The sequence below is a fragment of the Nerophis lumbriciformis genome, linkage group LG16, assembly GCF_033978685.3.
Source record: "Nerophis lumbriciformis linkage group LG16, RoL_Nlum_v2.1, whole genome shotgun sequence".
NCBI lineage: Eukaryota > Metazoa > Chordata > Actinopteri > Syngnathiformes > Syngnathidae > Nerophis > Nerophis lumbriciformis.
In genome coordinates, this window is record NC_084563.2 from 5,225,341 (window position 1) to 5,252,128 (window position 26,788).

At 33.1% G+C, this 26,788-nt stretch overlaps 1 protein-coding gene across 10 annotated transcripts in view; it reads right to left on the bottom strand.

Annotated features, from left to right (window-relative positions):
• The window catches only part of rapgef2b (Rap guanine nucleotide exchange factor 2b), a 473,745-nt gene that overhangs the window by 83,933 nt on the left and 363,024 nt on the right, over positions 1–26,788 (bottom strand). For all 10 annotated transcript variants that reach the window (XR_009816924.1, XM_061976533.1, XM_061976532.1 and 7 more), the window contains 4 exons: positions 15,164–15,300; positions 11,902–12,060; positions 11,483–11,635; positions 11,251–11,415 (listed from right to left, as the gene is read on the bottom strand). Coding sequence is in view for 9 of the 10 variants with exons in the window: in XM_061976533.1 (XP_061832517.1) it covers positions 11,251–11,415; positions 11,483–11,635; positions 11,902–12,060; positions 15,164–15,300 (614 nt within the window). In the remaining variant the exon portion in view is untranslated. The remainder of the gene's footprint in view (positions 1–11,250; positions 11,416–11,482; positions 11,636–11,901; positions 12,061–15,163; positions 15,301–26,788) is intronic.

The window sequence follows — 26,788 nt, forward strand, 5'->3', positions numbered from 1 at the left end:
GATGGTGAAATCCCTAAATTCCTTGCAATAGCTTGTTGAGAAATGTTGTTCTTAAACAATTTGCTCACGCATTTGTTGACAAAGTGGTGACCCTCGCCCCGTCCTTGTTTGTGAATGACTGAGCATTTCATGGAATTTACTTTTATACCCAATCATGGCACCCACCTGTTCCCAATTAGCCTGTTCACCTGTGGGATGCTCCTCAACTTTATCACTCTTTTTTGCCACTTGTGCCAGCTTTTTTTAAACATGTTGCAGGCATCAAATTCCAAATCAGCTAATATTAGCAAAAAATAACAAAGAGTGAACATGAAATATCTTGCCTTTGCAGTCTATTCAACTGAATATAAGTTGAAAAGGATTTGTTGTATTCTCTTTTTATTTACCATTTACACAACGTGACAACTTCACTGCTTTTTGGGGTTTGTATATCCAAAAAAACAATTTGTACAGTATAGCAGTTTTTTTTTTACTTTGTTTCCTTTTAATTTTTCATTTCAATAACTGTATCTATCAAAAATGTGAGGATTGTTTAAAATTTGTTTTCCTCTACAAAAAAAATAAAACAACTTCATAGAGCACCTGGTCATTTACAAATGCATAAAAAGGCCCTAAAAAGGAATAATTTAAATACATAAAAAAACATGTTGTACATTTTTTCCCCGAAAAAAAAAATAAATTCATAGAGCACCTGGTCATTTACAAATGCATAAAAAGGCCCTAAAAAGGATTAATTTAAATACATAAAAAAACATTTTGTACATTTTTTCCTCTATAAAAAAAAACAAAAAAACTTTATAGAGCACCTGGTCATTTACAAATGCATAAAAAGGCCCTAAAAAGGAATAATTTAAATACATAAAAAAACATGTTGTACATTTTTTCCTCTATAAAAAAAAATAAAAAAAATCATAGAGCACCTGGTCATTTACAAATGCATAAAAAGGCCCTAAAAAGGATTGATTTAAATACATAAAAAAACATTTTGTAAATTTTTTCCTCTATATATATATATATATAAAAAAAAATTCATAGAGCACCTGGTCATTTACAAATGCATAAAAAGGCCCTAAAAAGGATTAATTTAAATACATTAAAAACATTTTGTACATTTTTTCCTCTATAAAAAAAAAAAAAAACTTCATAGAGCACCTGGTCATTTACAAATGCATAAAAAGGCCCTAAAAAGGATTAATTTAAATACATAAAAAAACATGTTTTACATTTTTTCCTCTATAAAAAAAAATAAAAATTCATAGAGCACCTGGTCATTTACAAATGCATAAAAAGGCCCTAAAAAGGATTAATTTAAATACATACAAAAACATTTTGTACATTTTTTCCTCTATAAAAAAAAAAAAAATTCACAGAGCACCTGGTCATTTACAAATGCATAAAAAGGCCCTAAAAAAGATTAATTTAAATACATGAAAAAACATTTTGTACATTTTTTCCTCTATAAAAAAAAACAAAAAAACTTTATAGAGCACCTGGTCATTTACAAATGCATAAAAAGGCCCTAAAAAGGAATAATTTAAATACATTAAAAAACATGTTGTACATTTTTTCCTCTATAAAAAAAAATAAAAAATTCATAGAGCACCTGGTCATTTACAAATGCATAAAAAGGCCCTAAAAAGGATTGATTTAAATACATAAAAAAACATTTTGTACATTTTTTCCTCTATATATAAAAACAAAAAAATTCATAGAGCACCTGGTCATTTACAAATGCATAAAAAGGCCCTAAAAAGGATTAATTTAAATACATAAAAAAACATTTTGTACATTTTTTCCTCTATAAAAAAAAAAAAAATTCATAGAGCACCTGGTCATTTACAAATGCATAAAAAGGCCCTAAAAAGGATTAATTTAAATACATAAAAAAATATTTTGTACATTTTTTCCTCTATAAAAAAAAAAAAAACTTCATAGAGCACCTGGTCATTTACAAATGCATAAAAATGCCCTAAAAAGGATTAATTTAAATACATAAAAAAATATTTTGTACATTTTTTCCTCTATATAAAAAAAAAAAAAAAATCATAGAGCACCTGGTCATTTACAAATGCATAAAAAGGATTAATTTAAATACATAAAAAAATATTTTGTACACTTTTTCCTCTATAAAAAAAAACAAAAACCTTCATAGAGCACCTGGTCATTTACAAATGAATAAAAAGGCCCTAAAAAGGATTAATTTATATACATAAAAAAACATTTTGTACATTTTTTCCTCTATAAAAAAAAATAAAAAACTTTATAGAGCACCTGGTCATTTACAAATGCATAAAAAGGCCCTAAAAAGGATTAATTTAAATACATAAAAAAACATGTTGTACATTTTTTCCTCTATAAAAAAAATAAAAAATTCATAGAGCACCTGGTCATTTACAAATGCATAAAAAGGCCCTAAAAAGGATTGATTTAAATACATAGAAAAACATTTTGTACATTTTTTCCTCTATATAAAAAATAAATAAAAATTCATAGAGCACCTGGTCATTTACAAATGCATAAAAAGGCCCTAAAAAGGATTAATTTAAATACATAAAAAACATTTTGTACATTTTTTCCTCTATAAAAAAAACAAAAAAACTTTATAGAGCACCTGGTCATTTACAAATGCATAAAAAGGCCCTAAAAAGGAATAATTTAAATACATAAAAAAACATGTTTTACATTTTTTCCTCTATAAAAAAAAATTAAAAATTCATAGAGCACCTGGTCATTTACAAATGCATAAAAAGGCCCTAAAAAGGACTAATTTAAATACATAAAAAAACATTTTGTACATTTTTTCCTCTATAAAATAAAAAAAAAAAACTTCATAGAGCACCTGGTCATTTACAAATGCATAAAAAGGCCCTAAAAAGGATTAATTTAAATACATACAAAAACATTTTGTACATTTTTTCCTCGAAAAAAAAAAAAAATTCATAGAGCACCTGGTCATTTACAAATGCATAAAAAGGCCCTAAAAAGGATTAATTTAAATACATAAAAAAACTTTTGTACATTTTTTCCTCTATAAAAAAAAAACAAAAAACTTTATAGAGCACCTGGTCATTTACAAATGCATAAAAAGGCCCTAAAAAGGAATAATTTAAATACATAAAAAAACATGTTGTACATTTTTTCCTCTATAAAAGAAAAAAAAAAAAAATCATAGAGCACCTGGTCATTTACAAATGCATAAAAAGGCCCTAAAAAGGATTGATTTAAATACATAAAAAAACATTTTGTACATTTTTTCCTCTATATATATATATAAAAAAAAAAATTCATAGAGCACCTGGTCATTTACAAATGCATAAAAAGGCCCTAAAAAGGATTGATTTAAATACATAAAAAAACATTTTGTACATTTTTTCCTCTATATATATAAAAAAAAAAAAAAATCATAGAGCACCTGGTCATTTACAAATGCATAAAAAGGCCCTAAAAAGGATTAATTTAAATACATTAAAAAACATTTTGTACATTTTTTCCTCTATAAAAAAAAAAAAAGAATCATAGAGCACCTGGTCATTTACAAATGCATAAAAAGGCCCTAAAAAGGATTAATTTAAATACATAAAAAAACATTTTGTACATTTTTTCCTCTATAAAAAAAAAAAAAAAAACTTTATAGAGCACCTGGTCATTTACAAATGCATAAAAAGGCCCTAAAAAGGAATAATTTAAATACATAAAAAAACATGTTTTACATTTTTTCCTCTATAAAAAAAAATAAAAAATTCATAGAGCACCTGGTCATTTACAAATGCATAAAAAGGCCCTAAAAAGGATTGATTTAAATACATAAAAAAACATTTTGTACATTTTTTCCTCTATATATAAAAAAAAAAAAAAATCATAGAGCACCTGGTCATTTACAAATGCATAAAAAGGCCCTAAAAAGGATTAATTTAAATACATTAAAAAACATTTTGTACATTTTTTCCTCTATAAAAAAAAAAAAAAAAATCATAGAGCACCTGGTCATTTACAAATGCATAAAAAGGCCCTAAAAAGGATTAATTTAAATACATAAAAAAACATTTTGTACATTTTTTCCTCTATAAAAAAAAAAAAAAAAACTTTATAGAGCACCTGGTCATTTACAAATGCATAAAAAGGCCCTAAAAAGGAATAATTTAAATACATAAAAAAACATGTTTTACATTTTTTCCTCTATAAAAAAAAATAAAAAATTCATAGAGCACCTGGTCATTTACAAATGCATAAAAAGGCCCTAAAAATGATTAATTTAAATAGATAAAAAAACATTTTGTACATTTTTTCCTCTATAAAAAAAAAAAAAAAAAAATTCATAGAGCACCTGGTCATTTACAAATGCATAAAAAGGCCCTAAAAAGGATTAATTTAAATACATAAAAAAATATTTTGTACATTTTTTCCTCTATAAAAAAAAAAAAAAATTCATAGAGCACCTGGTCATTTACAAATGCATAAAAAGGCCCTAAAAAGGATTAATTTAAATACATAAAAAATATTTTGTACATTTTTTCCTCTATAAAAAAAAAAAAAAAAACTTCATAGAGCACCTGGTCATTTACAAATGAATAAAAAGGCCCTAAAAAGGATTAATTTAAATACATAAAAAAACATTTTGTACATTTTTTCCTCTATAAAAAAAACAAAAAAAACTTTATAGAGCACCTGGTCATTTACAAATGCATAAAAAGGCCCTCAAAATGATTAATTTAAATACATAAAAAAAACATGTTGTACATTTTTTCCTCTATAAAAAAAAATAAAATTCATAGAGCACCTGGTCATTTACAAATGCATAAAAAGGCCCTAAAAAGGATTAATTTAAATACATAAAAAAATATTTTGTACATTTTGTCCTCTATAAAAAAACAACAACTTCATAGAGCACCTGGTCATTTACAAATGCATAAAAAGGCCCTAAAATGGAATAATTTAAATACATAAAAAAACATGTTGTACATTTTTTCCTCTATTAAAAAAAAATAAAAAATTCATAGAGCACCTGGTCATTTACAAATGCATAAAAAGGCCCTAAAAAGGATTAATTTAAATACATAGAAAAACATTTTGTACATTTTTTCCTCTATAAAAACAAAACAAAACTTTATAGAGCACCTGGTCATTTACAAATGCATAAAAAGGCCCTAAAAAGGAATAATTTAAATACATAAAAAAACATGTTGTACATTTTTTCCTCTATAAAAAAAAATAAAAAATTCATACAGCACCTGGTCATTTACAAATGCATAAAAAGGCCCTAAAGAGGATGAATTTAAATACATAAAAAAACATTTTGTACATTTTTTCCTCTATAAAAAAAAAAAAAACTTTATAGAGCACCTGGTCATTTACAAATGCATAAAAAGGCCCTAAAAAGGATTAATTTAAATACATAAAAAAACATTTTGTACATTTTTTCCTGTATAAAAAAAAATAAAAAATTCATAGAGCACCTGGTCATTTACAAATGCATAAAAAGGCCCTAAAAAGGATTAATTTAAATACATAAATAAACATTTCGTACATTCTTTCCTCTATAAAAAAAAAAAAAACTTCATAGAGCACCTGGTCATTTACAAATGCATAAAAAAGCCCTAAAAAGGATTAATTTAAATACACAAAAAAACATTTTGTAAATTTTTTCCTCTATAAAAAAAAAAAAAATTCATAGAGCACCTGGTCATTTACAAATGCATAAAAAGGCCCTAAAAAGGATTAATTTAAATACATAAAAAAATATTTTGTACATTTTGTCCTCTATAAAAAACAACAACAACTTCATAGAGCACCTGGTCATTTACAAATGCATAAAAAGGCCCTAAAAAGGATTAATTTAAATACATAGAAAAACATTTTGTACATTTTTTCCTCTATAAAAAAACAAAACAAAACTTCATAGAGCACCTGGTCATTTACAAATGCATAAAAAGGCCCTAAAAAGGATTAATTTAAATACATAGAAAAACATTTTGTACATTTTTTCCTCTATAAAAAAACAAAACAAAACTTCATAGAGCACCTGGTCATTTACAAATGCATAAAAAGGCCCTAAAAAGGATTGATTTAAATACATAAAAAAACATTTTGTAAATTTTTTCCTCTATAAAAAAAAATAAAAAATTCATAGAGCACCTGGTCATTTACAAATGCATAAAAAGGCCCTAAAAAGGATTAATTTAAATACATAGAAAAACATTTTGTACATTTTTTCCTCTATAAAAAAAACCCAAAAAACTTCATAGAGCACCTGGTCATTTACAAATGCATAAAAAGGCCCTAAAAAGGATTAATTTAAATACAGAAAAAAACATTTTGTACATTTTTTCCTCTATAAAAAAAAACAAAAAAACTTTATAGAGCACCTGGTCATTTACAAATGCATAAAAAGGCCCTAAAAAGGAATACTTTAAATACATAAAAAAACATGTACATTTTTTCCTCTATAAAAAAAAAAAAAAATCATAGAACACCTGGTCATTTACAAATGCATAAAAAGGCCCTAAAAATGATTAATTTAAATACATAAAAAAAACATGTTGTACATTTTTTCCTCTATAAAAAAAAAAAAAAATTCATAGAGCACCTGGTCATTTACAAATGCATAAAAAGGCCCTAAAAAGGATTAATTTAAATACATAAAAAAAACATTTTATAAATTTTTTCTTCTATAAAAAAAAACAAAAACTTTATAGAGCACCTGGTCATTTACAAATGCATAAAAAGGCCCTAAAAAGGAATAATTTAAATACATAAAAAAACATGTTGTACATTTTTTTCTCTATAAAAAAAAAAAAAAAATAATTCATAGAGCACCTGGTCATTTACAAATGCATAAAAAGGCCCTAAAAAGGATTAATTTAAATACATAAAAAAAACATTTTGTACATTTTTTCCTCTATAAAAAAAAATAAAAAAATTCATAGAGCACCTGATCATTTACAAATGCATAAAAAGGCCCTAAAAAGGATTAATTTAAATACATAAAAAAACATTTTGTACATTTTTTCCTCTATAAAAAAAAAAAAAATTCATAGAGCACCTGGTCATTTACAAATGCATAAAAAGGCCCTAAAAAGGAATAATTTAAATACATAAAAAAACATGTTTTACATTTTTTCCTCTATAAAAAAAAATTAAAAATTCATAGAGCACCTGGTCATTTACAAATGCATAAAAAGGCCCTAAAAAGGACTAATTTAAATACATAAAAAAACATTTTATACATTATTTCCTCTATAAAAAAAAAAAAAAAATTCATAGAGCACCTGGTCATTTACAAATGCATAAAAAGGCCCTAAAAAGGATTAATTTAAATACATACAAAAACATTTTGTACATTTTTTCCTCTATAAAAAAAAAAAAAATTCATAGAGCACCTGGTCATTTACAAATGCATAAAAAGGCCCTAAAAAGGATTAATTTAAATACATAAAAAAACATTTTGTACATTTTTTCCTCTATAAAAAAAAATAAAATTCATAGAGCACCTGGTCATTTACAAATGCATAAAAAGGCCCTAAAAAGGAATAATTTAAATACATAAAAAAACATGTTGTATATTTTTTCCTCTATAAAAAAAATAAAAAAATTCATAGAGTACCTGGTCATTTACAAATGCATAAAAAGGCCCTAAAAAGGATTGATTTAAATACATAAAAAAACATTTTGTACATTTTTTCCTCTATATATAAAAACAAAAAAATTCATAGAGCACCTGGTCATTTACAAATGCATAAAAAGGCCCTAAAAAGGATTAATTTAAATACATTAAAAAACATTTTGTACATTTTTTCCTCTATATAAAAAAAAAAAATTTCATAGAGCACCTGGTCATTTACAAATGCATAAAAAGGCCCTAAAAAGGATTAATTTAAATACATAAAAAAACATTTTGTACATTTTTTCCTCTATAAAAAAAACAAAAAACTTTATAGAGCACCTGGTCATTTACAAATGCATAAAAAGGCCCTAAAAAGGAATAATTTAAATACATAAAAAAACATGTTTTACATTTTTTCCTCTATAAAAAAAAATAAAAAATTCATAGAGCACCTGGTCATTTACAAATGCATAAAAAGGCCCTAAAAATGATTAATTTAAATAGATAAAAAAACATTTTGTACATTTTTTCCTCTATAAAAAAAAAAAAAAAATTTCATAGAGCACCTGGTCATTTACAAATGCATAAAAAGGCCCTAAAAAGGATTAATTTAAATACATAAAAAAATATTTTGTACATTTTTTCCTCTATAAAAAAAAAAAAAAACTTCATAGAGCACCTGGTCATTTACAAATGAATAAAAAGGCCCTAAAAAGGATTAATTTAAATACATAAAAAAACATTTTGTACATTTTTTCCTCTATAAAAAAAAAGAAAAAAAACTTTATAGAGCACCTGGTCATTTACAAATGCATAAAAAGGCCCTAAAAATGATTAATTTAAATACATAAAAAAAACATGTACATTTTTTCCTCTATAAAAAAAAAAAATAATTCATAGAGCACCTGGTCATTTACAAATGCATAAAAAGGCCCTAAAAAAGATTAATTTAAATACATAAAAAAATATTTTGTACATTTTTTCTTCTATAAAAAAAACCTAAAAACTTTATAGAGCACCTGGTCATTTACAAATGCATAAAAAGGCCCTAAAAAGGAATAATTTAAATACATAAAAAAACATGTACATTTTTTCCTCTATAAAAAAAAAATAAAAAAATTCATAGAGCACCTGGTCATTTACAAATGCATAAAAAGGCCCTAAAAAGGACTAATTTAAATACATAAAAAAACATTTTGTACATTTTTTCCTCTATAAAAAAAAAAAAAAAATTCATAGAGCACCTGGTCATTTACAAATGCATAAAAAGGCCCTAAAAAGGATTAATTTAAATACATAAAAAAACATTTTGTACATTTTTTCCTCTATAAAAAAAAAATAAAAAAATTCATAGAGCACCTGGTCATTTACAAATGCATAAAAAGGCCCTAAAAAGGATTAATTTAAATAAATAAAAAAACATTTTGTACATTTTTTCCTCTATAAAAAAAAATTAAAAATTCATAGAGCACCTGGTCATTTACAAATGCATAAAAAGGCCCTAAAAAGGATTAATTTAAATACATAGAAAAGCATTTTGTACATTTTTTCCTCTATAAAAAAAACAAAAAACTTTATAGAGCACCTGGTCATTTACAAATGCATAAAAAGGCCCTAAAAAGGATTAATTTAAATACATAAAAAAACATGTTTTACATTTTTTCCTCTATAAAAAAAAATAAAAAATTCATAGAGCACCTGGTCATTTACAAATGCATAAAAAGGCCCTAAAAATGATTAATTTAAATAGATAAAAAAACATTTTGTACATTTTTTCCTCTATAAAAAAAAATAAAAAAATTCATAGAGCACCTGGTCATTTACAAATGCATAAAAAGGCCCTAAAAAGGATTAATTTAAATACATAAAAAAATATTTTGTACATTTTTTCCTCTATAAAAAAAAAAAAAACTTCATAGAGCACCTGGTCATTTACAAATGAATAAAAAGGCCCTAAAAAGGATTAATTTAAATACATAAAAAAACATTTTGTACATTTTTTCCTCTATAAAAAAAAAGAAAAAAAACTTTATAGAGCACCTGGTCATTTACAAATGCATAAAAAGGCCCTAAAAATGATTAATTTAAATACATAAAAAAAACATGTTGTACATTTTTTCCTCTATAAAAAAAAAAAAAAATTCATAGAGCACCTGGTCATTTACAAATGCATAAAAAGGCCCTAAAAAAGATTAATTTAAATACATAAAAAAATATTTTGTACATTTTTTCTTCTATAAAAAAAACCAAAAAACTTTATAGAGCACCTGGTCATTTACAAATGCATAAAAAGGCCCTAAAAAGGAATAATTTAAATACATAAAAAAACATGTACATTTTTTCCTCTATAAAAAAAAAATAAAAAAATTCATAGAGCACCTGGTCATTTACAAATGCATAAAAAGGCCCTAAAAAGGACTAATTTAAATACATAAAAAAACATTTTGTACATTTTTTCCTCTATAAAAAAAAAAAAAAAATTCATAGAGCACCTGGTCATTTACAAATGCATAAAAAGGCCCTAAAAAGGATTAATTTAAATACATAAAAAAACATTTTGTACATTTTTTCCTCTATAAAAAAAAATTAAAAAATTCATAGAGCACCTGGTCATTTACAAATGCATAAAAAGGCCCTAAAAAGGATTAATTTAAATACATAAAAAAACATTTTGTACATTTTTTCCTCTATAAAAAAAAAAAAAAAAATTCATAGAGCACCTGGTCATTTACAAATGCATAAAAAAGCCCTAAAAAGGATTAATTTAAATACATAGAAAAACATTTTGTACATTTTTTCCTCTATAAAAAAAAAAAAAAAAAAAAAATCATAGAGCACCTGGTCATTTACAAATGCATAAAAAGGCCCTAAAAAGGATTAATTTAAATACATAAAAAAATATTTTGTACATTTTTTCCTCTATAAAAAAAAAATAAAAAAATTCATAGAGCACCTGGTCATTTACAAATGCATAAAAAGGCCCTAAAAAGGATTAATTTAAATACATAAAAAAACATTTTGTAAATTTTTTCCTCTATAAAAAAATAAATAAAAAATTCATAGAGCACCTGGTCATTTACAAATGCATAAAAAGACCCTAAAAAGGATTAATTTAAATACATAAAAAAACATTTTGTACATTTTTTCCTCTATAAAAAAAAACAAAAAAAATCATAGAGCACCTGGTCATTTACAAATGCGTAAAAAGGCCCTAAAAAGGATTAATTTAAATACATAGAAAAACATTTTGTACATTTTTTCCTCTATAAAAAAAAACAAAAAAACTTCATAGAGCACCTGGTCATTTACAAATGCATAAAAAGGCCCTAAAAAGGATTAATTTAAATACATAAAAACATTTTGTACATTTTTTCCTCTATATAAAAAAAAAAAAAAAAATCATAGAGCACCTGGTCATTTACAAATGCATAAAAAGGCCCTAAAAAGGATTAATTTAAATACATAAAAAAATATTTTGTAAATTTTTCCCTCTATAAAAAAAAACAAAAAACTTCATAGAGCACCTGGTCATTTACAAATGCATAAAAAGGCCCTAAAAAGGATTAATTTAAATACATAAAGAAACATTTTGTACATTAGATTTTGACACATTTGTGTATACAATACCTACACACAGAAAACGTCCATACCTTGTCCCTGAGACTTGGGTCATGGAACCACTCCAAGAGCTTCTTGCCCACGACCATAGGGCTGGAGAGGAAAGTCCTGTAGGTCAACAGGAAGTCCTCGATGTAGGTAGGGTCCACCACGGAGTGTTCCTCCACCAGGTGCATGGTGAGACGCTCCGATGTGCCCTGAGACCAAACATCGTGGTGTGAGGAATGACCCCAGTTGAGCAAGGAGTACGTCTTACGGACTCACCTTTATGACAATGTGTCCTTTCCTGGTCCCGGTGCGGTCCAGTTCTCGGTGCTCCTTCACCATGACGATCTCGCCTTCTTCTTCCACTTTCTGCATGTTCTTCTCCACCTGGTTGAGGATGCAGCAGTAGTCCTGCTGGGCGATGCACACAAACTAGAGAAGAAGAGAAGATATTTAATATTCTGTCACCGGCGTGAGTGAGGCTCAACGTCAGATTCAGGGTTTTTGTCAAAGAAGAGAGGTCAGGCCGACGGTGCTTTGACAATGGAGCATTAGTTCTCCCCCTGGAGGGCGTCACACTGTCAACATGGAGCCCCGAAGCACGCCCGAGTGAGAACATTAACCTCAGCTATTAAAGAGAGGCATGTAGACCACCTCCATAGCAGCTGTGTTTTGTGGCACGTGAAGGAGACTCTTACCTGGCAGTCGTCCACCTTGGTCTTCATGGCGCCCTTCATGTACTCCTTCTCCATGGTTGGCGACACCCCAAAGCTGTTCCCCATGCACAGAATCTCTGTCCGCCCATCAGGGTACGTCACCTCCACCGAGCCATTCAGGATGACTGACCACGAGTCCAGCTGGAGACGTAAACATCATGTCTGATTTATATATATATATATATATATATATATATATGTATGTGTGGGGAAAAAAATCACAAGACTATTTCATCTCTACAGGCCTGTTTCATGAGGGGTACCCTCAATCATCAGGAGATTTTAATGGGAGCATTCGCATATCATGGTTTGTATAGGGCACAGAGTGGGTGGGTACAGGCTGGCGTAGGGGCGTGGTGATTGGCTCATGTGTTACCTAGGAGGTGTTTCCGTCTGTGGCGGCATGCTGTTACAATTTCGCTGCGCTTGTTGAGGGATGACAGGTCTGGACGGTAAATAATAAACAGTTTCTCTTTCAAGCATAGGTTGCATCTTTTATTACCACTATTGTAAGGTGTGCTGGATGCAAGAATTTGCCATGTTATTGAATATTCAACATTATTGTCTTTGAGGTCCCAAATGTGTTTGCTGAGTTCTGTGGTATTTCGCAGGTTTTTGTTCCTGAAAGAAGCCTTGTGATTGTTCCATCTGGTTTTGAATTCTCCCTCGGTTAATCCTACATATGTGTCGGATGTGTTAATGTCCTTGCGTATTACCTTAGATTGGTAGACAACTGATGTTTGTAAGCACCCCCCGTTGAGAGGGCAATCAGGTTTCTTTCGACAGTTACAGCCTTTGTTGGTTTTGGAGTCGCTCTGTCCGGGGGCCGACGGCTCATTTGCAATTGTTTTGTTGTGGTTTGAGATGATTTGTCGTATATTGATCATGCAGCTGTAGCTCAATTTAATGTTGTTCTTGTTGAATACTTTTCTTAGGGTGTTGTCTTTGGGAAAGTGTTTGTCAATCAGATTGAGGAATTTGTGTCCAATGTTAGTTGAGACGTTTTTGCTGTATGGGGGGTTGTACCAGATGATGTCGTTTCGTTTTCTGTTCTTTTTTGGCTGGTTTCCTGGCGTGGGTTCATAGGTGAGGGTGAAATTGTATCCGCTTTCATCAAGGGCTTTTTGGTACGGGGGGGTTGCTTGGTCAAATTCAGCTTTGCTAGATGACAGCATCGATAGTCTTTTATTGATTCCGGTAGGTATTCTTTTCGTATATATATATATATATATATATACATCCATTTTCTACCGCTTGTTCCTTACGGGATATATACATATATGTATGTACTTACAAACCCCGTTTCCATATGAGTTGGGAAATTAAGTTAGATGTAAATATAAACGGAATATTTGCAAATCCTTTTCAACCCATATTCAATTGAATGTACTACAAAGACAACATATTTGATGTTCAAACTCATAAGTTGGGAAAGGGCATGTTCACCACTGTGTTACATGGCCTTTCCTTTTAACAACACTCAATAAACGATTGGGAACTGAGGAAACTAATTGTTGAAGCTTTGAAAGTGGAATTCTTTCCCATTCTTGTTTTATGTAGAGCTTCAGTCGTTTAACAGTCCGGGGGTCTCCGTTGTGCTATTTTACGCTTCATAATGCGCCACACATTTTCAATGGGAGACAGGTCTGGACTGCAGGCGGGCCAGGAAAGTACCCCCACTCTTTTTTTTTTTTTTACGAAGCCACGCTGTTGTAACATGTGCTGAATGTGGCTTGGCATTGTCTTGCTGAAATAAGCAGGGGCGTCCATGAAAAAGACGGCGCTTAGATGGCAAAAACCTGTATGTACCTTTCAGCATTAATGGTGCCTTCACAGATGTGTAAGTTACCCATGTCTTGGGCACTAATACACCCCCATACCATCACACATGCTGCCTTTTACACTTTGCACCTATAACAATCCGGATGGTTCTTTTCCTCTTTGGTCCGGAGGACACGACGTCCACAGTTTCCAAAAACAATTTGAAATGTGGACTCGTCAGACCACTGAACACTTTTCCACTTTGCATGAGTCCATCTTAGATGATCTCGGGCCCAGAGAAGCCGGCGACGTTTCTGGGTGTTGTTGATAAATGGCTTTCGCTTTGCATAGTAGAGCATTAACTCGCACTTACAGATGTAGCGACCAACTGTAGTTACTGACGATGGTTTTCTGAAGTGTTTTTGAGCCAATGTGGTGATATCCTTTAGAGATTGATGTCGGTTTTTGATACAGTGCCGTCTGAGTGGAGTGATTTCTCCAGATTCTCTGAACCTTTTGATGATATTATGGAGCGTAGATGTTGAAATCCCTCAATTTTTTGCAATTGCACTTTGAGAAACGTTGTTCTTAAACTGTTTGACTATTTGCTCACGCAGTTGTGGACAAAGGGGTGTACCTCGCCCCATCCTTTCTTGTGAAAGACTGAGCATTTTTTCGGGAAGCTGTTTTTATACCCAATCATGGCACCCACCTGTTCCCAATTAGCCTGCACGCCTGTGGGATGTTCCAAATAAGTCTTTGATGAGCATTCCTCAACTTTATCAGTATTTATTGCCACCTTTCCCAACTTCTTTGTCACGTGTTGCTGGCATCAAATTCTAAAGTTCATGATTATTTGCAAAAAAGTAGTTTGAACATCAAATATGTTGTCTTTGTAGTGCATTTAATTGAATATGGGTTGAAAATGATTTGCAAATTATTCCGTTTATATTTACATGTAACACAATTTCCCAACTCATATGGAAACGGGGTTTGTACATTCTGGGTGTCTTATTTAATAGAAAAATAGAACATTTTAAGGCTGTCTGTCATAAAGTTTTAGCATTCAATCAGACATTATTGTGAGGTTTGTGTTAGTCTTCCTAAAAATCAGATATAATGGCCCCCAGACACGTTTTTTTCTCTAAATTTGGCCCCCCGAGTCAAAAATAATTGCCCGGGCCTGCCTTAGAGGCGATGTTCTCCTCTCCATTGTTGGGCCAAACACTTTCAAATGGTCTTCTTTCAAAGTGGTGTCGCATCTCGGCCAAAGAGAAAAAAAAGGACGCCTGCTGCAGTCGCCGGAGGGTTCTAAGGAGGAGGACCCGGCGTCACGGGACAATCGCCATTCAGGTTTAATAGAGCGTCAAATACATCAAATGGGAGAAGATTCAGTGGCGCGAGAGGTGAGGCCTCCGCAGAGACGTGCATTCAACGCATTTAGAGCAAAGTCTGGCCGAGTGTGTGTAAAAGAAGGACGCACCTCCTCGCCATCGTTGAGAACAATGGTTCCGGCGCGCTCCACCACGGCGAACACCATGACGGCACAGAGCTCCCGCCGCACGGACATGGTCATGTTGGCGAAGGCCGGCAGTTGATGCATGAACTCCAGTAATTGCTCTGTAGGAGAGAGGAAGTGGGAGGAGGTTAAAGAAGAAGAAAGCAAACCGAAATAGAGCGAGAGATGTGACAAGCATGCTGAGTTCTTTGTTCTTGCAGCCACCGGCATCACAGCAGGGAACCTTGCAAGACACAAATCATTAAGTGGACAAGTTCATGTCCAATATCAATGCCAACCAACACTCAGAGTGCTGACACTTCACCCACTGAACCCTCCGTCACTTCACCTGTGACCTGCAGTGGAACCCCGTTATGTCCACCACGTCAAATACCTACAGAAGAACCCCGTTATGTCCACCATGTCAAATACCTGCAGTAGAACCCAGTTATGTCCACCACATCAAATACCTGCAGTAGAACCCAGTTATGTCCACCACGTCAAACACCTGCAGTAGAACCCAGTTATGTCCACCACGTCAAATACCTGCAGTAGAACCCAGTTATGTCCACCACGTCAAATACCTGCAGTAGAACCCAGTTATGTCCACCACGTCAAATACCTGCAGTGGAACCCAGTTATGTCCACCACATCAAATACCTGCAGTGGAACCCAGTTATGTCCACCACATCAAATACCTGCAGTAGAACCCAGTTATGTCCACCACATCAAATGCCTGCAGTGGAACCCCGTTATGTCCACCACATCAAATACCTGCAGTGGAACCCCGTTATGTCCACCACGTCAAATACCTGCAGTAGAACCCAGTTATGTCCACCACATCAAATACCTGCAGTAGAACCCAGTAATGTCCACCACATCAAATACCTGCAGTAGAACCCAGTAATGTCCACTACGTCAAATACCTGCAGTAGAACCCAGTTATGTCCACCATGTCAAATACCTGCAGTAGAACCCAGTTATGTCCACTACGTCAAATACCTGCAGTAGAACCCAGTTATGTCCACCATGTCAAATACCTGCAGTAGAACCCAGTTATGTCCACCACGTCAAATACCTACAGAAGAACCCCGTTATGTCCACCATGTCAAATACCTGCAGTAGAACCCAGTTATGTCCACCACATCAAATACCTGCAGTAGAACCCAGTTATGTCCACCACATCAAATACCTGCAGTAGAACCCAGTTATGTCCACCACATCAAATACCTGCAGTAGAACCCAGTTATGTCCACCACATCAAATACCTGCAGTAGAACCCAGTTATGTCCACCACGTCAAATACCTGCAGTAGAACCCAGTTATGTCCACCACGTCAAATACCTGCAGTAGAACCCAGTTATGTCCACCACGTCAAATACCTGCAGTGGAACCCCGTTATGTCCACCACGTCAAATACCTGCAGTAGAACCCAGTTATGTCCACCACGTCAAATACCTGCAGTAGAACCCAGTTATGTCCACCACGTCAAATACCTGCAGTAGAACCCAGTTATGTCCACCACGTCAAATACCTGCAGTAGAACCCAGTTATGTCCACCACATCAAATACCTGCAGTAGAACCCAGTTATGTCCACCACATCAAATACCTGCAGTAGAACCCAGTTATGTCCACCACGTCAAATACCTGCAGTAGAACCCAGTTATGTCCACCACATCAAATACCTGCAGTAGAACCCAGTTATGTCCACCACGTCAAATACCTGCAGTAGAACCCAGTTATGTCCACCACATCAAAAATAGCCATAGTTTGCACGAGGGCTGTCGATACCAACATTTTGTTACCGGTACCAAAATGTATTTCGATACATTTCAGTACTTTTCTTAATAAAGGGGACCACACAAAAATAGCATTAAATGTTAGTGTACATGAAACATATGTTTATTATTGTCATTTAGTCCTTAAATAAAATAGACAACTTGTCTTTTAGTAGTAAGTAAACAAACAAAGACTCCTAATTAGTCTATGCAGTAACATATTGTGTCATTTATACACCTATTATTCTCTACATTATTGAACAACTATACCATACTAGTACTATACGGTACAACTATACTATACTAGTACTATACCGTACAACTATACCACACTAGTACTATATTGTACAACTATACTATACTAGTACTATATTGTACAACTATACAATACTAGCACTATACCATACAACTATACTATACTAGTACTATATTGTACAACTATACAATACTAGCACTATACCGTACAACTATACTATACTAGTACTATATCATACAACTATACCATACTAGTACTATACCGTACAACTATACTAGTACTATACCGTACAACTATACTATACTAGTACTATACCGTACAACTATACTATACTAGTACTATACAATACAACTATACTATACTGTACTGTACTGTACTGTACTGTACTGTACTGTACAACTATACCATACTAGTACTATACCGCACAACTATACTATACTAGTACTATACCGTACAACTATACCATACTAGTACTATACCGTACAACTATACTATACTAGTACTATACCGTACAACTATACTATACTAGTACTATACCGTACAACTATACTATACTAGTACTATACCGTACAACTATACTATACTAGTACTATACCGTGCAACTATACTATACTAGTACAATACTGTACAACTATACCATACTAGTACTATACCGTACAACTATACTATACTAGTACTATACTGTACAACTATACTACACTCGTACTATACCATACAACTATACCATACTAGCACTATACCGTACAACTATACTACACTAGTACTATACCATACAACTATACTACACTAGTACTATATTGTACAACTATACAATACTAGTACTATACAATACAACTATACTATACTAGTACTATGCGGTACAACTATACTATACTAGTACTATACGGTACAACTATACTATACTAGTACTATACCGTGCAACTATACTAGTACTATACTGTACAACTATACCATACTAGTACTATACCGTACAACTATACTATACTAGTACTATACCGTACAACTATACTATACTAGTACCATACCGTACAACTATACTATACTAGTACTATATTGTGCAACTATACTACACTAGTACTATACAATACAACTATACTATACTAGTACTATATTGTACAACTATACAATACTAGTACTATACCATACAACTATATTATACTAGTACTATACGGTACAACTATACTACACTAGTACTATACCATACAACTATACCATACTAGTACTATACCGTACAACTATACTATACTAGTACTATACAATACAACTATACTATACTAGTACTATACGGTACAACTATACTATACTACTATACCGTACAACTATACTATGCTAATACTATACCGTGCAACTATACTAGTAATATACCGTACAACTATACCATACTAGTACTATACGGTACAACTATACTATACTAGTACTATACCGTACAACTATACTATACTAGTACTATATTGTGCAACTATACTACACGAGTACTATACAATACAACTATACTATACTAGTATTATACCGTACAACTATACTATACTAGTACTATACCGTACAACTATACTATACTAGTACTATACCGTACAACTATACTATAGTAGTACTATACAATACAACTATACTATACTAGTACTATACCGTACAACTATACTATACTGTACAACTATACCATACTAGTACTATACCGCACAACTATACTATACTAGTACTATACCGTACAACTATACTATACTAGTACTATACCGTACAACTATACTATACTAGTACTATACCGCACAACTATACTATACTAGTACTATACCGTACAACTATACTATACTAGTACTATATCGTACAACTATACTATACTAGTACTATACCGTGCAACTATACTATACTAGTACTATACCATACAACTATATTATACTAGTACTATACGGTACAACTATACTACACTAGTACTATACCATACAACTATACCATACTAGTACTATACCGTAGAGCTATACTATACTAGTACTATACAATACAACTATACTATACTAGTACTATACGGTACAACTATACTATACTAGTACTATACCGTACAACTATACTATACTAGTACTATACCGTGCAACTATACTAGTACTATACCGTACAACTATACCATACTAGTACTATACCGTACAACTATACTATACTAGTACTATATTGTGCAACTATACTACACTAGTACTATACAATACAACTATACTATACTAGTACTATATTGTACAACTATACAATACTAGTACTATACCATACAACTATATTATACTAGTACTATACGGTACAACTATACTACACTAGTACTATACCATACAACTATACCATACTAGTACTATACCGTACAACTATACTATACTAGTACTATACAATACAACTATACTATACTAGTACTATACGGTACAACTATACTATACTAGTACTATACCGTACAACTATACTATACTAGTACTATACGGTACAACTATACTACACTAGTACTATACCATACAACTATACCATACTAGTACTATACCGTACAACTATACTATACTAGTACTATACAATACAACTATACTATACTAGTACTATGCGGTACAACTATACTATACTAGTACTATACGGTACAACTATACTATACTAGTACTATACCGTACAACTATACTATACTAGTACTATACCGTACAACTATACCATACTAGTACTATACCGTACAACTATACTATACTAGTACTATACCGTACAACTATACTATACTAGTACTATACCGTACAACTAGACCAGGGGTCGGCAACCCAAAATGTTGAAAGAGCCATATTGGACCAAAAATACAAAAACAAATCTGTCTTGAGCCGCAACAAATGAAAAGCCATATTACATCCAGATAGTGTGTCATGAGATATAAATTGAATTAAGAGGACTTAAAGGAAACTAAATGAGCTGAAATATAGCTACAAATGAGGCATAATGATGCAATATGTACATATAGCTAGCCCAAATAGCATGTTAGCATCGATTAGCTTGCAGTCATGCAGTGACCAAATATGTCTGATTAGCACTCCACACAAGTCAATAACATCAACAAAACTCACCTTTGTGCATTCACACACAACATAAAAAAATCGGTGGACAAAAGAAGTGGCATAAAACACGTCCTAGAAAGTCGGAGAAAGTTATACATGTAAACAAACTAAGGTGAGTTCAAAGACCGCCAAAATTAGTAGGACAAAACGGCGCTCGCCAAATACTGGCATGTTTAATACAAACAGTGTGCTTTATAACAATTAGGGAGGCTTGTGTCATGTTTGTCCTCCTACAGAAACCATATTAAAACAAAAAATTGATTTTTTTCCCCCTCATCTTTTTCCATTTTTCATACATTTTTTAAAAAGCTCCAGAGAGCCACTAGGGCGGCGCTAAAGAGCCGCGGGTTGCCGACCCCTGAACTATACTATAGTAGTACTATACTATAACTACTATACTATACTAGTCAGGGCCGGCCCGTGGCATAGGCCGTATAGGCAAATGCTAAGGGCGCCGTCCATCAGGGGGCGCCACGCCAGTGCCACAAATGTTGGAGAAAAAAAAAAGAAAAAAAAAGTTGTTACTATTATTTCTAAATACAAAAAATCTCACGTTAATTAAAATGCAAAGTAAAGCCTATTTAATAGAAATATTATTTGTTACAACATTACACCCCCCGCACGGTGCGCCCCCTCCCTTCCCGTATCATGACTCTTTTTGGACGTCACCACATCAAAAAATCAACACAAGATGTCAAAACGGCCAAAACTGTCAGGTGCCCAGGGAAGAAAAAAGAGAAAAGAAGAGGAGAAACGAGAAAAGACAGAGGTAGCAGGTAGGTAACGTTAGCCTACATGAAATTATTTGTCTGTTACAGAATGTGATATAGTAACCTGGCTTTTTAGCATTAAGCTAATGTTACATGATTCGGCAATTGCTAATCAATAAATAGCTAGTTCTGTTTTAACGTCGGGTTAATATTGTGGAGGGGGCTTAATTGTTATGGAAAATAATAATGTAACGTTAGGTAATTACAGTACTCCCACCTTACATTCCTCAGGGACATTTGTATTAGATCTTTTAAGCAGGTGTTTTTTGTTTACATTGTTATTGCCTTCTGGTTAGCTAATGTTTGCCCTGCAGGTAATAGTCACTTTTCCACCCCTTTATATATTAGGTATAGTTGTAAGTAAAAAAAAAAGGTCAAAGACAAAGCTATTCGGGTTCTTGTGAGTATATACACTTCACTGCCGATGTGGGGGGGGGGCGCCACCTAAAATCTTGCCTAGGGCGCCAGATTGATTATGACTGATACTAGTACTATATTGTCCAACACTAGTGTGCACATGTACTTGTCCTGGGCTAGTCGAGGTGAAGCAGAGGATGTGCATCACGTGCCAAAAGTGTTCTAGAAAGCCTGGCGGGGTGGAGGAGGAGGAGGTGGAGGTGGAGGAGGAGGCACTGCAGGGGAAATGAACCACAGAGTAGGAAGAAGGAAGAGGTGGATGAGGGCACTCGCTCTTTTCTCTGGCTACAGCCAACGCATCCTCTTCCTCCTCCTCCTCCTCCTCGCATCAACATTTACAGTTCAGCCTGTGCAAAGGTAGTTATCAGCATCATGATGTCATAGCTCTGATGGTATATTCATGCCTGCAGAAGGAACACATTGACAATGTGGGCGTGGCTTAACGGCACGTCACAGACAGGAGTTGCACGCTTGTCATGGGGGAAAAAAAACGCAAATAATGAACGCACCCATAAAAATCCCCAAAAAAGTCATTTTTGATGCTTACACTTCTCACGTTGATTGAAGACATTCACTTGTACACAATTAGTCTACATTAAAGCATCTTACTGCGGGACAATATTGACCATACTTGCCAACCTTGAGACCTCCGATTTCGGGAGGTGGGAGTGGGGGGCGTGGTTAAGATATATATACACAGGTAAACGCCAGTAAATTAGAATATTTTGAAAAACTTGATTTATTTCAGTAATTGCATTCAAAAGGTGTAACTTGTACATTATATTTATTCATTGCACACAGACTGATGCATTCAAATGTTTATTTCATTTAATTTTGATGATTTGAAGTGGCAACAAATGAAAATCCAAAATTCCGTGTGTCACAAAATTAGAATATTACTTAAGGCTAATACAAAAAAGGGATTTTTAGAAATGTTGGCCAACTGAAAAGTATGAAAATGAAAAATATGAGGATGTACAATACTCAATACTTGGTTGGAGCTCCTTTTGCCTCAATTACTGCGTTAATGCGGCGTGGCATGGAGTCGATGAGTTTCTGCCACTGCTCAGGTGTTATGAGAGCCCAGGTTGCTCTGATAGTGGCCTTCAACTCTTCTGTGTTTTTGGGTCTGGCATTCTGCATCTTCCTTTTCACAATACCCCACAGATTTTCTATGGGGCTAAGGTCAGGGGAGTTGGCGGGCCAATTTAGAACAGAAATACCATGGTCCGTAAACCAGGCACGGGTAGATTTTGCGCTGTGTGCAGGCGCCAAGTCCTGTTGGAACTTGAAATCTCCATCTCCATAGAGCAGGTCAGCAGCAGGAAGCATGAAGTGCTCTAAAACTTGCTGGTAGACGGCTGCGTTGACCCTGGATCTCAGGAAACAGAGTGGACCGACACCAGCAGATGACATGGCACCCCAAACCATCACCCAACCATGCAAATTTTGCATTTCCTTTGGAAATCGAGGTCCCAGAGTCTGGAGGAAGACAGGAGAGGCACAGGATCCACGTTGCCTGAAGTCTAGTGTAAAGTTTCCACCATCAGTGATGGTTTGGGGTGCCATGTCATCTGCTGGTGTCCCTTTTTTGTATTAGCCTTAAGTAATATTCTAATTTTGTGACACACGGAATTTTGGATTTTCATTTGTTGCCACTTCAAATCATCAAAATTAAATGAAATAAACATTTGAATGCATCAGTCTGTGTGCAATGAATAAATATAATGTACAAGTTACACCTTTTGAATGCAATTACTGAAATAAATCAAGTTTTTCAAAATATTCTAATTTACTGGCTTTTACTTGTATACAAAAAATACTTGACTTTCAGTGAATTCTAGCTATATATATATTTTTATTACATATATATGTATATATATATATATATATATATATAATAAATTATTATTTATGTATAAATATATATACATAAATAAAAGAAATACTTGAATTTCAGTGTTCATTTATTTACACATATACACACACATAACACTCATCTACTCATTGTTGAGTTAAGGGTTGAATTGTCCATCCTTGTTCTATTCTCTGTCACTATTTCAGAACACACACATTATACAAATGTACATTATAAAATCAATAAGAAAACGGGAGCTCTAATTTGGGAGTCTGAATTAGGATCAGAAGTTCCTATATAAACATTGCGTACTCACGTCGCCATTTTGTATTGATTACTGCAGCTGTGCACTGGATTCATTCACAAATACAAACTACAACTCACAAACACTTTAGAGTTAGGCTCCACCATCAGAATGTGTACTTAAACTTATAAAGATCACATGGATATTATTCAGTGAGTTGATTCACCAAAACTAACCTGTTATACAGGAGGAAAAAAGCACACAGGACGTTTCAATTGTTCACAGACTGGTCGCGCTCATCAGAATGACAAGACACTTCCGGTCTGCAGGTGATAGCATTCAATTGGGAAGAAACGCCCTACTGCACCCTACTGACCAATGTGAATACTGATACATGTGTAATGACAGCTCCAAAAATGAATTCAAACCACAAAATAAAATAAATAAATCAACACAAAAATGTGACACATTATGGGTGGGTCACATATGCATGTACAGTAGATGGCAGTATTGTCCTGTTTAAAAGTGTCACAACATTGCTGTTTACGGCAGACGAACTGCTTTACGGTAGACGAAATGCTGTTGTTGTGTGTTGTTACCGCGCTGGGAGGACGTTAATGAAACTGCCGTACAATAAACCCACATAAGAAACAAAGAACTCGCCCTCCATCATTAGCTGTTTAAATTGTGGGAAAGCGGACGTGTGAACAGGCTGTCAACACGTCACTCAGGTCCGCATGGAGCAGGAGGGGGCGTGGCCTCCAGCTCCGCCTGAATTTCGGGAGATTTTCGGGAGAAAATTTGTCCCAGGAGGTTTTCGGGAGAGACGCTGAATTTCGGGAGTCTCCCGGAAAATCCGGGAGGGTTGGCAAGTATGATATTGACAGAATGGACTTGTGAGACAGCACCCTCTGCTGGATTCATAGCTGCATAAGCCCTCCTGCGAATAGTGCCATCCAACCACTTTCTATTGAACTTTTCATGAAAACAAGTATTTACAAATGAAGGCAGAGAGAATAAATACTGTAAATGTATCCAACTGTTCATTGTCAAAGTACCGATTAACGTCAAATCGAACGGTACCTGTGTTGCACATGACGTCAAGTCCGTTTGCAGACTCGGCACCGGCTCAAGCACTTGGCGGGCAAACAGGTGTACTGCAGTAATTGTCAATTCTCCTTGATAACAATGCAAGCATGGCTGCTGGAAAGAACTCAGAAGAAGCACCCTTTGTTCCAGCAAGCTAATTGCTCATTTTCCCTGGATCTAAGCCGTTGTGGCTTGTGCAGCCCTTTGAGACACTTGTGATTAGGGGCAATATACAAACCCTGTTTCCATATGAGTTGGGAAATTGTGTTAGATGTAAATATAAACGGAATATTTGCAAATCCTTTTCAAGCCATATTCAGTTGAATGCACTACAAAGACAACATATTTGATGTTCAAACTCATAAACTTTATTTTTTTTTTTGCAAATAATAATTAACTAAAGCCAAAGTAGTTGGGAAAGGGCATGTTCACCACTGTGTTACATGGCCTTTCCTTTTAACAACACTCAGTAAGCGTTTGGGAACTGAGGAGACACATTTTTGAAGCTTCTCAGGTGGAATTCTTTCCCATTCTTGCTTGATGTACAGCTTAAGTTGTTCAACAGTCCGGGGGTCTCCCTTGTGCTATTTTAGGCTTCATAATGCGCCACACATATAATATATATATATTTCTTTATTTATATATGCACCTTATTGCTTTTTTTATCCTGCACTACCATGAGCTTATGTAACGAAATTTCGTTCTTATCTGTGCTGTAAAGTTCAAATTTGAATGACAATAAAAAGGAAGTCTAAGTCGAAGTCTAAAAGTGTTGTTGCATGTCGCTACCCGGCAGCTAAGAATGAGGTTATGAGCACGCTGTGAAAGTAAAGGTCAAGAAGTCAGCCAACACGCCTCGTCTGCATTATTTATAATTAGACAGACAACACATATACAGTGTGAGCTTGTTTTCTTTACAAGGAAAGAAAAAGAAAAGTTAAAAAAGGGAGATATATGTTGTATATATATGTATGTGCTGCGGTCGCTTTAAGAAGGTTGCGACAGCTGCCGTAAAGGAGGTGCGTTGCTAGCCTGGTTGGTGGTAAAAGTGTTGGTCATGTGTTTGTACCCTGCTCAAATCTCTCAGTAAACTTATTCCTTGGATTATACCTTTTGTTTTGAACTTGAAGCGCTTTTTCCGGTCCATTGTTTTTCCTGCTTTCGCTATCTGCGCCTAATGACTGAGCTACGTGACGTCATTTCTTGTGATGTCTCACGGAGCATTACTATAGGTGTATAAATAATAATATAGTGTTAAATAAAATCAGTCCCTTGGGCACAAAACTGAAAATAATACAGTTCTCCAAAAAGTGCACTTCTGCTGCTATTGGAACATAACTGTTTGTTGTGATGCTTTGACATTTTTGCACTTTATTTCTTTATTGAAAGACAATTCTATGAAGAGAAAAGTTGTTTGCAAATGTGGTTACAATGCTAAAAAAAATGAAAAATTAAAGCTAAAAAAAAGAAATACACTTTATTGTGTTAACATTATTTCTTTATAGGGGGAAAGATGTGATGTTATGAGCTAGGGAATATAACAACTACACTACCCAGCATGCAACGGGAGTGACAGGCATACGCGGTTGCCCCGAAAATTGTTTTTAAAATTGTTTTTAAAATATTTATATATATTTCTTTATTTTATATATATAATATATATATATATTTCTTTATTTATATATGCACCTTATTGCTTTTTTATCCTGCACTACCATGAGCTTATGTAACGAAATTTCGTTCTTATCTGTGCTGTAAAGTTCAAATTTGAATGACAATAAAAAGGAAGTCTAAGTCGAAGTCTAAAAGTGTTGTTGCATGTCGCTACCCGGCAGCTAAGAATGAGGTTATGAGCACGCTGTGAAAGTAAACGTCAAGAAGTCAGCCAACACGCCTCGTCTGCATTATTTATAATTAGACAGACAACACATATACAGTGTGAGTTTGTTTTCTTTACAAGGAAAGAAAAAGAAAAGTTAAAAAAGGGAGATATATGTTGTATATACAGGTAAAAGCCAGTAAATTAGAATATTTTGAAAAACTTGATTTATTTCAGTAATTGCATTCAAAAGGTGTAACTTGTACATTATATTTATTCATTGCACACAGACTGATGCATTCAAATGTTTATTTCATTTAAT